This window comes from Canis lupus, chromosome 33 (genome assembly GCF_048164855.1).
Source record: "Canis lupus baileyi chromosome 33, mCanLup2.hap1, whole genome shotgun sequence".
NCBI classification, from domain to species: Eukaryota; Metazoa; Chordata; class Mammalia; order Carnivora; family Canidae; genus Canis; species Canis lupus.
In genome coordinates this window covers 32,170,357-32,185,027 of record NC_132870.1, presented here as the reverse complement: position 1 = coordinate 32,185,027, position 14,671 = coordinate 32,170,357, and the positions used below count along the sequence as shown (strand labels likewise).

General features: G+C 35.9%; 1 protein-coding gene across 8 annotated transcripts in view; it reads right to left on the bottom strand.

Annotated features, from left to right (window-relative positions):
* AP1AR (adaptor related protein complex 1 associated regulatory protein) overlaps positions 1–14,671 on the bottom strand; it is a 42,862-nt gene that overhangs the window by 17,321 nt on the left and 10,870 nt on the right. For all 8 annotated transcript variants that reach the window (XM_072810426.1, XM_072810424.1, XM_072810425.1 and 5 more), the window contains exon 2: positions 1,881–1,929. In XM_072810426.1, the coding sequence (XP_072666527.1) occupies positions 1,881–1,929 (49 nt within the window). The remainder of the gene's footprint in view (positions 1–1,880; positions 1,930–14,671) is intronic.

The window sequence follows — 14,671 nt, the reverse complement described above, 5'->3', positions numbered from 1 at the left end:
CCGAATTATTTTATATGGGTGTTTTAAATCCACAACCAGAATTTTCCATTTGAGTTCAGAACAAATTTAATGTCATAAGAAGGAGAATTCACTCAAGAAACAGGGACTTCAAAGATAACCAAATAAGAATTTATCTGGGTGCCTGATTGGCTCTGTGGCTGAGCATCTGCCTTCGGCTCAGGGCATGATACTGGAATCCTGGAATTGACTCCCACATCAGGCTCCCCACAGGGAGCCTGCTTCTCCCTCTGCCTGTCTCTGCCTCTTTCTCTGTGTCTCATAAGTAAATAAATAAAATCTTTAAAAAATTTATCTTATAATGTTTATTCATCTACTCATTCATTTAACTATTTATTAAAAATCTGCCAGATGGTAGTCACTACTCCCAAATACAGTTTAACTTTTTACAGCTTAGGGATGTAAACAATTTGATGATGATATGATAACACTATTATGTCAAATGACCAGATGAAGTCATTACTACTAAATTGTATAACAAAAATATTTGTATTTTAAATATACTGGGGAAAAAAGTTTTATTGTTAACATTGTCTTATTACTTAAAGATCAAGAAAACAATGAATTCAAAAGGTTTAGAAAGACAAAAATTACAATAGCCAAACTGTGGAAGGAGCCTCGGTGTCCATCGAAAGATGAATGGATAAAGAAGATGTGGTTTATGTATACAGTGGAATATTACTCAGCCATTAGAAATGACAAATACCCACCATTTGCTTCAACGTGGATGGAACTGGAGGGTATTATGCTGAGTGAAATAAGTCAATCGGAGAAGGACAAACATTATATGTTCTCATTCATTTGGGGAATATAAATAATAGTGAAAGGGAATATAAGGGAAGGGAGAAGAAATGTGTGGGAAATATCAGAAAGGGAGACAGAACATAAAGATTCCTAACTCTGGGAAACGAACTAGGGGTGGTGGAAGGGGAGGAGGGCAGGGTGTGGGGGTGAATGGGTGACGGGAATTGAGGGGGGCACTTGACGGGATGAGCACTGGGTGTTATTCTGTATGTTGGCAAATTGAACACCAATCAAAAATAAATTTATTATAAAAAAAAAAGAAAGACAAAAATTTATAGAGATGACTTAAAATTATTTAAAATTGTTATCTTGAACTTTTTTTTTGTGATTTAAAAACAAAACTATTTCCTGGTTTACATGCTTCCTTATTTAATATAGAAGGAAGTAAAATACAGTGTTCAAGCTCTGAAGCCAGGCAGTTTGGGACTGGAATTAGGTTTGTCACTTACAGGCTGTGTAATAAAGCCCAACTTCTTCAACTTGTCCAAGCCTCTGATTCTCATCCATACAATGGAATTACTGCCACCCATTCAACACAATTGTATTAAAAATTATGTGTGATGATATTTATAAACTGTATATTGATGTAGGTGGTACACAGCAGAGGCTGAGGAGATTCTATTATATTTTACATACAAAGAATAAGCAGCTCAGTGATTCATACTGTAGAGTTGCTTAAAATCAGCCTTCTGCTTTGATCTTGCTACACCTCTCTCCTGGGGCAGGTCAAACATCTATCTCTAGAATCAATGCCTACTGAGCCATTGTAACTGCTAAAAGAGTATACCCTCTCTGAATTAGGTGGGGTGAAAAAAAGACAAAAAACAAAAACACCACTTCTTAAGAAGAAATAGCAATTCTATTAGAAGAACAGGACCTTAATCTTCTGCAAACTTCTCCCTGTTCACCGCTCCCCTCACCACCTCAATTTTTTCCCTCTTCACTAGCATCAATAATATTGAAATAGAAAAATCCATACTAAATTTAACAAAAGGAAAAATGTGCCTCCTGCCTTCCTGAAGGGACTTTCATCCAATCAGATTCATGACTCTACTCACCTCTATAGTTAAGTGCTCCCCTCTTGAGCATGTTCTAAAATACTTGGATCTGGGAAGATAAACAGAAAAAATTTAAAAATCACAATTAATACTAAAAGCAAGCCAATATAATAGAATAAAAACATTTCCACAAAAACATTTTCCAGAGTTTCAAACTAAGTTACAAGTTTAAAAGTGTTCAGCCAGTATTTTTCTACTGATACTAATATTTACTAAACCTGTAATAACAAATTAATTTATTGTATTTACTACATAGAACAGAATACAATTTTAAAAATTTACCTTATTATTTTTTCTATATCAAGGAAAGTATCATGTTAAAATACTGATGTGTTAAATGCGTAAGAGTATGTCTTCAATTTTCTTAAATATATGCAAAACAATAAAAATCTGAAAAGATATATGCCAAAATGCTAAGAGGGGTTACCTCCAGATGGTAGTCTTGTGTTTATACAAAGCTAGATGCTTTTTATTCTTTCCATGCCCATACAAATTTTAATCATTCTCTTCTGTGCCTATTAGTGAAATTTACATGTAATCAAATAAGAATCTCCTTTGTTATATTTGCTCCAAAGACCTGTCCATATTCTATTAACTCTATGTCCTCTATTATAGCATGAAAGTTGGTTATAGGGCAGAAGTACCCAAACTCCTTTACTACTGGAAGTGCCAGGAGATTATAAGACTTTAACTTATAATGTGGTTCCTACTATAGCTGCTCAAATTACTGGAAGAGAAGACTTCCATGTCCCCACAGAGATCAAAAGTTACACTGAGGTTTCCTTATGTGACAGGATCCAAAAGAAAATATCCCTTTAAGAGATGAGAAGAATCCTGGGGTTGTCATTTCACAGATCTATTAATTTATGAAACATATCCAGTACAAACAAAATAATCTTAATTCTCTAATCATTTAGTTGTCCCCATTCTTCTATTTTCCCTATTTTTCAGACAAAAACAAAAATGAGTTAAGCCTTCGAATAGCACTGTGTTCTGGCATTATGATTCATGCTTAAAGTACTGTATGCTCTCTCCTTGTAACTATCATTCTCTTCCCAGGATGAAGAATCTGTCTCTGATTTATCTGTTTCTCCTTCCAGACTTACTGAGTGATGTAACTGAATAAATAAACCATCAGTGTGACTTCATTGCTAAAGCAGAGCCTAAAGCCAGGTGGTACACTGTCCAAACCAAGGGAAGTAATACTATACTTCCTATTATACTTATTAGATGGCACAGCACTGTGCTCTATTCTAATTATACACAGATCCATGCCTAACTTTAGTTGAAGTCCAAGGTGTTGGCTGTGGTAAATGTCTGTTTTCTGTCCCTTTTATCCACATTTAATTATAGTGAGGATACTCATGCTCTTGCATGACTCTGACTCTCTGATTATCTGACCAAACTAGACCATAGCCCACCCCCAGACCTCATTTGATTGATTCAGTTATACAGAAACTAAGCAGAGAGACAATATCTTCCTGAGAGCTCTAGGGAGGTGCTAGGAGTTAAGCATCTAAAAATCTGTAAAGAGAAGAATGAAATCAATCAAAAGAATGTTCTGATAGTGTTGAGTCATCCCTAAGGACCAGCTACATTCCTACTCTGCCCATGGTTTGGTTAGTAGTTGAGAAACCTAGTATTCTTTTAAGAAATTCTACCTTTTGCTTAAGATAGTTTGATCTGGATTTCCGTCCCCACAACGGAAGTCCTCCCTAATAAATAAACATGAGTCTATGTAATAGAATGGCAAAAGAACAAATTAATAGGAAAAACAAAACAAAACAAAACAAACAAAAAAACCAAAACAATTAAAATGGAAGGTAAACAGAAAAGGAAAATAAGTGAAAAAACATTTCTGCTTTCCTTAAGATAAACTGAGACTTTATTATTGACAAAGAGCATATATTATCTCCTACTATCATAAATGCCAAGATTACATTAATAGATTAAGGCAACTACTCAACTTGGCAAACTCAGGGGCAAATTTTTTTATTAGAATAGCGTTATCTTGGGATTTTTCTGAAAAGTCAAGAAATGTGATCTACATTTTCAACGTAATTAGAAAGGCAACTGTTTGAAAGAGCATTTCAGATTTCAGAGAACTCTCCACTACTTAATCAGTAAATGAAAGAAATGAAAACTAAAATCTTTCCATATTATTGGCTGCTTTCCATATTATTGGCTGCTAACACATTTGGAATATAACATTTTTAGTGTTTCCTGTAATTAACTGACCTGATGTTTTGTATTTTCTACCTCACAGTTTTGTTCTACAATAAGGAGTGAGGCTCTTTGGCAATCCTTTACTACTCATTTCTAGATATAGATGAGAATACAAGTGAAAGGTTTAAGTAGAACAGAGGAGAAGAGGGAAAAAAGTACTTATTTATCAAATGTGGCCTCAAATGTTTATATTTTTATTTCATAAATATTTATTGAGTACCTAACTGCCTGGCACAGCTCTAAAGTGCTGACAATACAACTGTCAGTAAACAGATAAAGAATCTGTCGCCTTGCAGCTAACATTCCTGGGAATGAATGACAATAAGCAAGTACATAAATGATCAGGTGATGGGAAATGCTATGAAAAAATAAATACCTCAGAGTAAGCAAAGATAGTAGCTAGAAGAGGGAGGTTATTTTATATAGGGTGGTCAGGGTCTTTCTGCTAAAGCAAAATTGGAACAATTTTGTTCCAAGTCTATGATAAGGCCAACCAGTGAGACAACTGGAGGAAAAGAATTCTAAGCAGAAGAAAGACAAACACAAAAAGCTCTAAGGCAAAATTGTGCCTGGTATATTCTAAGTAAATGGGGGACCTGAATGTCTGGAGTTCAGGAGAAAGAAGTAAGGTCTGAGAAACACCCAGGGTCCTTGGGCCTTTGTAGGCCAGGAAAGGGTTCTGGAGTTTATTCTTAATAGCTGAGAATTCACAAAAGATATTTCAGTCTTTGGCATTTATCATTTTTTGTTTTTAGTTTTTATTATGAGAATTTTCAAATATACACCAAAGTAGAGATAGGAAGCATCTTATACCCATCATCTTACTTATAGAGTTACCTTTTTCCCAATCTTATTCCTACAACTCTCTTTGTGTTTTGGTAGAGTATCTTAAAGCAAATCCTAGACATGTTATTTCATCCTTACCTCAGTTAACATCTCTATTGGTTAAGAACCTTTAAACAAACAAACAAACAAACAAACAAAAAAACAACTAACCACATAATCACCTAACAAAATTAAAAATCATTTCTTTCTCTAACTCTAACAGCCAGTCTATATTTTAATCTCCCTATCTTTTTATACATGATTTGGTCAAATCAGATTTCCAACAAGGTCTACACACTGCATTTGCTTGTTAGGCCCCTTAGGCCTCTTTTAGTCTATAACAGCCCTCCTTGCTACACCATTACCTTTTCTCATGCCACTGATTTGTTGGAGAAATTGTGTCATTTGTCCTGGAGAATTTCTCACTTCCTAGATTTGACCGACTTTTTTCCTCTTGGTATTGTTTGCTTCCTCTATTCTGTTTCCTATGTACTAATAATTTGATTTAAATTGAGTGGTTTGTTTTTTTAAAGATTTTATTCATTTATTCATTAGAGACACACAGTGAGAGAGAGAGAGGGGCAGAGACATAGGCAGAGGGAGAAGCAGGTTCCATGCAGCGAGCCGGATGCGGCATCCGATGCTGGGGCTCCAGGACCACACCTTGAGCCGAAGGCAAACGCTTAACTGCTGAGCCACCCAGGCATCCCTGAGTGCAGTTTTTTTTTTTTTTTTTAGATTTTATTTATTTATTCATAGAGAGAAAGAGAGAGGAAGAGTCACAGGCAGAGGGAGAAGCAGGCTCCATGAAGGGAGCCTGACATGGGACTCTATCCCGGGTCTCCAGGATCACACCCCCGGCCGCAGGCGGCGCTAAACCGCTGCACCACCGTGGCTGCCCCCGAGTGCAGTTTTTTAAGGCAAGAACACTTCATATGTGGTATTTGCTATTGAACCAAATTATAAGGAATTTTATTTTTGTCTGCCTTACTTTTACTGATTCTAAGAATGATCTGTAGCTTCAGCTATTATCAGCCTAATTTATCCATTATAAAGCTTCCCATCAACCTTTTATCAAATGATTTCAGCATCCACTGCTAATCACTGCTTAGCTCCATTATTTCATGAGTACAAAATTATGATTTTCTAATTCTATCATTCCTTAAGAATTTATTAGCTGTATAAGAACTTCATTGGAAGATCCTGAATAGATCTAAGTTTTAAGAGGCCCATTAGAAATCTTTTACAATAGTACAGCACAGAAATGATGGTAGCTTGGATCATCAAGTTGAAGTTCTAAGAAGCAGTTCTGAAGAAAAGACTGACAGAATTTGCTAATGAATTAGTCCTAGGAGCGTATATAAAAAGGAAGAATCAAGGATGTCTCCTAAGTTTTTATCCCAAACAACTAGAAGAATGAGAAATTGCTATTTACTGAGAGGAAAAAGGCTAGGAAAGAAGTGGACTGGTATTTTTAGATGCCTTAAGCTTGACATACACACAGAGTTAAGAGTCTGGATGAGAGTCCTCTATTCAAATTCTAAGTCCAGCACATTAAGATAAAAACCAGGGATCCCTGGGTGGCGCAGCGGTTTGGCGCCTGCCTTTGGCCCAGGGCGTGATCCCGGAGACCCGGGATCGAATCCCACATCGGGCTCCTGGTGCATGGAGCCTGCTTCTCCCTCTGCCTGTGTCTCTGCCTCTCTCTCTCTCTCTCTGTAACTATCATTAAAAAAAAAAAAAAAAAAAAAAAGATAAAAACCAGTCCAAAAACCTCTTATACTGTCTATAATTAACCCTGGGGCTACTTCTCAATTCCAGATCCGTAGGAACACCATTCTTTTCTTTTTGGTTTCAAACCCAGGAAATTTATCTTTTTTTCTTCTCCTGTCTAAAGGAAGATTTCCTATTAACAAAGATGCAATGCCAGCAATTTTTTTTCTCCCATACGTCTGCTTCATGTTATCACAAATATATATACGTGCCTATTGTTTTTTTAAGGATTTTAGTTCTAACTGCTATGGAGAAATAGAAATATAGCTTATTCTTGGGAAAGAGAGGAAGAATGAGTTATTTCCCAAGAAGATGGAAATATAAGAAACAAAAATTAAAATGATAAAAGCAATATCCCATTAATGTACCTGTTATCTTTACAAGCTAAATTACCTTAAAGAAACAGAATGGCTCCTGGATTTTGAGACTTAAAGTACAGAGAAATAGTTAATATCTAAAAGAAAAATATGTTAAAGTGGAGGAAATGGAAGACAGAAAACAGAAAAGCAAATGTTAGGAGGGTTAATCCAAAACCTATCTGTAGAAGAGTCCCTGGTTCAAGGAACTGAGCTGTCTGGCCCTAGTGGTATACTGACAGTGCTCCAAGGTGATGGGTTATTTGAATTGCCTAACTTTTTCTGAATCTATAGTCACTAAGAACTTCCATCCCATTATTCTTTACTCATAGTGAAAGAATGTCCTTAACTGAAGATACAAGTACTATGCAGTTCCTGGACAGTTATATTTCACATTTTTAATTACCAAATATGTTTTCTAGTTTTCTCTGCTTGACCCAGTGAAGCTGCGAGTAAGAGCCTGGGGCAAGGGAAAATCACTAATGTGATTGTTGAGACAAAATTACTATGTGTTAATGAAACAACAAAACTAGCCATAGGAAAAATCCTAGAACTTGTCTTATTCAGGTCTCCCAAGTCCTATGCAGTAATATTTCATTAGAGTACATAGGTCCTAGTTGAGAATATTTTCTTCAAGAATGAAGTTTTAGTTGTATATAAGTGTCACCATTAAAAAAGAAGAGGAAAATGAGATAAAAAGAAACTGGATCAGTCTAAAAGAAATTCAATAACAACTAAACTACATTTCCAACAACTTTTGATCAAAATTAAATCTTAGAAGGAAAGATAAAAAACAAAATGATTATAATCAGCAATGTCTACTGCAAAGGCCTACCTCTGGATTACTATTACTTGGCTTAGAGAAATAACATCTTGCTTTCTTCAATTTGAAAAAAATGTTTTATTGACTTGAAGCTTCCTAGTATATATAATGTTACAAAACCAAAGTATATAACAACCTTATTACTGTAATGGTAGGCAAAGAGATTTACATTTACTGAGTACCTACAATAGGCCAGGTATTATTATATACGTATGAACAGAGTTTTTTTAATGAACTTGAGTTTTTATATGTATATTTATATACTTGCCTTTCCACAGTAATCCTATAAGGTACTGTAATCTTCTTGATCTGCACTGTTCAATATGATAGCCACTAACCATGTGTGGCTATTGAGCACTTGAAATGTGGCTAGTCTGAATAAAGAATTCAGTCTGAATATTTCAAATAGACACTGGATTTGAAGACTTCGTACAAACTGGAAAAAAAAAGTAAAATGATCTAACTCCAATAACTGAGCTCTTTTCAACAAATATCCATGATCAAACATAGATAAATATCTTTTAGATCTTCCTTAATTCCTCCTTCCTCTAAGTTCAGTTGGTCATAGTTCTTCAGTTGAAAACACTGATGTGCATGTTCCAATGTGTGTAGCTTAGAATCTAAAAGTATGCTAATTTTGGGATCCCTGGGTGGCGCAGCGGTTTGGCGCCTGCCTTTGGCCCAGGGCGCGATCCTGGAGACCCGGGATTGAATCCCACGTCAGGTTCCCGGTGCATGGAGCATGCTTCTCCCTCTGCCTGTGTCTCTGCCCCGCCCCCCGCCCCCCCCCTCTGTGACTATCATAAATAAATAAAAATTAAAAAAAAAATAAAAGTATGCTAATTTTATATGTAACTTTGCTTACAATATATGCTTTTACTATTATCCATAGAGTATTTGTTTTATTATTAATAAAGTTCTTCACTAAATATTAGGGGTAAATAAATCTGATGACATTTAAAATTATAAGAAAATTTGGTCTAATACTTTCATTAACTCCTTAAGAATCTAAAAATAAAGAATAGCCATCCTACTTTTGTAGACCTATTGTTAGCATATAAGTGGGTCATGTTGTACAAAGCTCCCTAAATTTCACTAAAAAAATTTTTGAAGTATATCAGTACAGAACAATTTAAGATTTTTCATTAAGCAAACATAACTGCTTAAAAATAAAAATAGGCAGCTAAAAACCATACTCTCTCCTTTAGTATTTGTTACTCTTGAGTAACACTATTGAATCTCAAATGCACTTAATTTATAATAACAAAACTCCAAGAAAAAATTCTCAAGCTTGTACAGACCAGAGATTTTTGGAGGAGTGAATATTATTAAGTATGAGAGAAAACATGAGAAAATAGCAACAGTAAATCTAGGAAGGCATCCATTCCCCATCCTGGGGGCAAAAATCAATTAATAAGTTATTATTACTGACAGGAGACTGTTGTACACCTCTGATAGTTGAGATAAGGAAGAAAAAAAGTGAGTCCCTGAACTGGACACAATACGTAAAAATACCTCCAATAATATACACTTAGTTCTAATCGCTGTTTTAGTAAATCAGCCATTCTTATACTTCGGCATGTAACAATCACTTTGTTAAAAAATTATTACTGCGGAAGCCTGGGTGGCTCAGTTGGTTAAGCATCTGTCTTTGGCTCAGGTCATGTTCCAGGGCTCCCTTTTCAGTGGGGAGTCTGCTGCTTTTGCCCTCTCCCTCTGCCCCGCCCCCTGCTAATGCCCCCCCCTTCTCAAATAAATAAATAAATAAATAATTTTTAAAAAAATTTTATTTATTTATTTATGATAGTCACACAGAGAGAGAGAGAGGCAGAGGCACAGGCAGAGGGGGAAGCAGGCTCCATGCACCGGGAGCCCAATGTGGGATTCGATTCTGGGTCTCCAGGATCGCACCCTGGGCCAAAGGCAGGCGCCAAACCGCTGCGCCACCCAGGGATCCCTTTTTTTATTTTTATTTTTTTAATGAAGATTACTGAGCTCCCTCTCAGGTTGATATCCAAAGTCTGGGGAGTATATCCTGTTCTACTTATCTATTCATCTAGCCTTATGCCAATATAACAGGGTTTTGATTATTAGAACCTATCTGATAAGACAAGTTGCCTTCCTCAAAATTTAGAGACTATCTTTGGTTTCTTGTTTTCATAAAATTCATTGGAATCAGCCTGTGATGTTCAGTGCAACTGTTGGAACTGCACTCAATTCTTATCTTTCCATCCATAAACATGGCACTATCCTCCATTTATTTCAGGTTTTTGTTTTTAAATATTTTGGTCTTACATGTCCAACATTGATATATTCCTTGTTTCTTATGGTTTTCATTGCTAGCATGGAAAATGATTTTTAAAATATAAACTATCTGTTTGTTGCTGGAATACAGGAATAAAGTTTTAGTATAATTTTAGATAGGATTTCTCATTGATAGGGAAAAATATTTGACAATACCAAGTGTTAGGAACTGGAACAATGAAAACCCACTGCTGGTAAAAGTATAAACTGGTAACATTACTTTGAAAAGTCTGAAATTTCCTAATAAATTTGAAGATGCATGCCAGCTATGCAATTTCATTCCTATGTATACAGGTATCTAAAATATCTCTTATATACATATACAAAGGGATATTTTTAAAAAAACTTTTAAAAAAGATTTTATTTATTTATTCATGAGAGATACAAAGAGGCAGAGACATAGGCAGAGGGAGAAGCAGGCTCTCCTGCAGAGAGCCTGATGTGGGACTTCATCCAGGACCCCAGGTCACGCCTTGAGCCAAAGGCAGATGTTCAACCACTGAGCCACCCAGGAGTCCCTACAAAGAGTCATTTATAAGAATATGAACTGAAGTAGTTGGCAATAGCAAGAAAACCTCAAAATAATCTAAATGCTCATCAATAAGAGAATGGATAAATTAATTATAGCCTATTTATATAATGACACACGAAACAGGAGCATAAATGAATGAATGAACCAGAACTGCATGCATGAAAGTGGAAATTCTAAATACTCCAAGAAAGAATCAATATCCTCAAAGAATTAATCAATGTTTACTGTATTCAGACTATAGGGGAATAAAAATACCACTCTTCCTTTCAAATTAGGAGAAAATTTAGGCCCACATAAAATTTGCTCCTCCAAGTGCCAGGAACCATGTAACTCCTAGACAAATAAGGAGAGATAAATGCATAAAAAGTGAATGCATAAATAATGTTTACAAATGATGATAGGATGTACTATAGTGGAGTCAGTGAGAGAAATGGATAGATGAAAGAAACATTTACAAAATAAAAATCATCTGGGTGGAGGATGGACTGGAAAATGACATGATGGGGAAAGTCAGAATCCTAATGGGGATATAATATGAAAGAAGCAGAAGCCAAGAATGGAGGTACAAGAGAAAAAATAAATGTGGCAAATCCAAGGCATAAGACTTAAATGCTAGAGGTGAAAAAAATAAAGAAATATGATATGATAAAGTGATAAATAAATGATGTGATAAAGTGATAAACAAATAAAGTGGTATGAGAAGCTGGAAGAATCCTTAGGAATCCAGTATCACAAAAAATAAAGCTAAGCTATAAAGAAAATGGTTCAAGTCACATCATGTGTGCATTTAACTTTCATGAATTCAGCCATATGCCCTGGAGGGAAAGGGGAGGTTAGAAAGAATATGGACAACAATCCACTATTCTATTTAAGAGCATATATATTCAGGCATATTAATTGTGAAAGCTGAGCTGCTGAAATAAAGTGTCTCCAAAAACAATGATTTAGAGAAAGTAGTAGGTTATTTTTCCTCTTCCATAACAGTCTAGACCTTCCTAAAGGCATCTATGGACATTCATTTAATACATAATCCTTATATCCCTTATGTCTCTAAACAAAATAAAGTTTCTGTTTATTCATTCTATTACTGCTGAAAATGTGAGAGTGAACTCAAAACATGTAAAGGGTATTAAAGAGGTAGAAAAGACAGGTTATCATGTTCTGAATGGTGGTGGCACATAAAAAAAAATTGGAAGGGTGGGGCACCTGGGTGGCTCAGTCGGCTAAGCTTCTGACTCTTGATTTGGCTCAGGTCATCATCTCAGGATTGTAGGATCAAGTTCTGTGACAGGCTCCACACTCAGCAGGGAGTCTGCTTGAGATTCTCTCCATGTCCCTCTCCCCTCCCCACTGCACGTTGTCTCTCTAAAATAAATAAATCTTTTTAAAAAATTTGGAAGAGTTTAAAAGTAAATGTGTTACGTTGAAGATTCTTGCATATCACTGTTATCAAGGCAGATATCAAGATGACTGTTCAAAAAGAATAAAATCAGTCTCAAAGAATAGACTGAAAATGCAGGTTTTTATGCTTCTACATGTTATTTTGCATAGCAGGTACTCTTTTACACCAAAGTGACTTAAGTAAAAGATAACTGAAAAATTTTCAGAAATCCTACATTGATATTGCTCCTTTTTTCATACTGTCCTATATATGTTAAAATAAATAAGAAAAGTCTTTCCTTACATCTTCTGTTTGATATCATAAATAAATAATGAAGAACCATGGTAAATTGTTCCAAAGCATATTAAAAATTAAAAGCTTCTCAAGACTTTTTTTTTCTCAACAAGATTGGAAAGGTTACAAATCAGATGCCCTACAAAAACTGTTGCAATAAAGGTGACAGACACATCATTTTTCAATTATTATCAAATCCTTCAATGGGGTTTTTTTAAAAAAATTCAAATCCCAAGGGATAATCCATCAATAGATTTTCCAAGTAAGGATAGTATCAAAATAGGTAATTTTAATAAAGTAATAATATTTACTGTTTATTAAGTCCCTCATTAATTAAGATAAATTTAGGAAGAATAGATGTTCAGAAAATTTATTTTATGTCTTGGAAGAGAAAGACAACTCTTTCTGCTAAGTATGTTTAAGACAGAAAACATGGGTTAAAAAAAGGTCATTGCTCTTTTAAATAAATGTTTAATTCCAGTATAGTTAACATACAGTGTTATAGTAGTTTCAGATGTACAATATAGTAATTCAACAATTCCATACATTGCCCAGTGCTCATCAGGATAAGCGCCCTTATTAATTCCCATCACCTATGTCATCCATCCTCCCACCCACCTCTACTCTGGTAACCATCAGTTTGTTCTCTTTAAAAGTCTGTTTCTTGGGACACCTCGGTGGCTCAGGGGTTGTCTGCCTTTGGCTCAGGGTGTGATCCTGGAGACCCAGGATTGAGTCCCACGTCGGGGACTTAAAATCTTTAAAAAAAAAAAAAGTCTGTTTCTTGCTTTGTCTTTTTTTCCCTTTGCTTGTTTTGTTTCTTAAATTCCACATGTGACTGAAATGTTATGGTATTTGTCTTTCTCTGACTGCTCTATTTCACTTAGCATTATACTCTCTAACCCCATATATATTGCAAATAGAAAAATCTCATTTTTAAAAAGATTTTATTTATTTATTCATGAGTGACACACAGAGAGAAAGAGGCAGAGACACAGGCAGAGGAAGAAGCAGGCTCCATGCAGGAAGCCTGATGTGGGACTTGATCCCGGGTCTCCAGGATCACACCCTGGGCTGAAGGTGGTGTTAAACTGCTGGGCCACTGGGGCTGCCCAGAGAAATCTCATTCTTTAATACAGCTGAATGATATTCTATTGTATACCCCACATCTTCTTTATCCATTCAACTACAGATGGGCATTTAGGCTGCTTCCATATCTTGGCTACTGTAAAATAATGCTGCTGTAAACACAGGGGTGCACGTATCCCTTTGAATTAGTGTTCTTGTATTTTTTGGGTAGACCTAGTAGTGCTGGATTTTAGGGTAGTTCTATTTTTAACTTTTGAGAAACTTCCATACTATTTTCCTCCGTGGCTGCAACAGTTTGCATTCCCACCAAAAGTGCATGAGCATTCCTTTTTCTCTACATCCCCACCAACACATGTTGTTTCTTGTGTTGTTGATTTTAGCTACTCTGACAGCTGTGAGGTGGTATCTCATTGTAGCTTTGATTTGCATTTCCCTGATGATGAGTAATGATGAGCATATTTTCATATGTCTTTTGGCCATATGTATGTCTTCTTTGGAGAAATGTCCATATATTCTGACCATGTTGAAATTGGAATGTTTTAGAGTTCTTGAGTTTTAGAAGTTCTTTAATATTTTGAATACCACCCAATATCAGATATGTCATTTGCAAATATCTTCTCCCATTCTGTAGGTTGCCTTTTAGAAGCTGTTGATTATTCCCTTTGCTGTGCACAAGCTTTTTTTTTTTTTTTTTAATTTATTTATTCATGAGAGACAGAGAGAGAGAGACAGACAGACAGACATAGGCAGAGAGAGAAGCAGGCTCCACGCAGGGAGAGACACACACACACACACAGGCAGAGAGAGAAGCAGGCTCCATGCCGGAAGCCCAATGAAGGACTTGATCCTGGCACTCCGGGATCATGACCTGAGCCAAAGGCGGATGCTCAACCACAGAATCACCCAGGCGTCCCTGTGCACAAGCTTTTTATTTGGATGTAGTCCCAGTGTTTTACTTTTGCTTTTGTTTCCCCTGCCTCAGAAGACATATCTAGAAAGAAGTTGCTATGGCTGATGTCAGAGAAGTTACTGTGCTTTCTCCTACCATTTTTATGGTTTCAGGTCTCACATTTAGGTCTTCCATCCATTTGGAATTTACTTTTGTGTATGGTGTAAGAAAGTGGTCCAGTTTCATTCTTTTGCATGTTGCTGTCCAGTTTTCCCAATGCTATTTGTTGATGACATTGT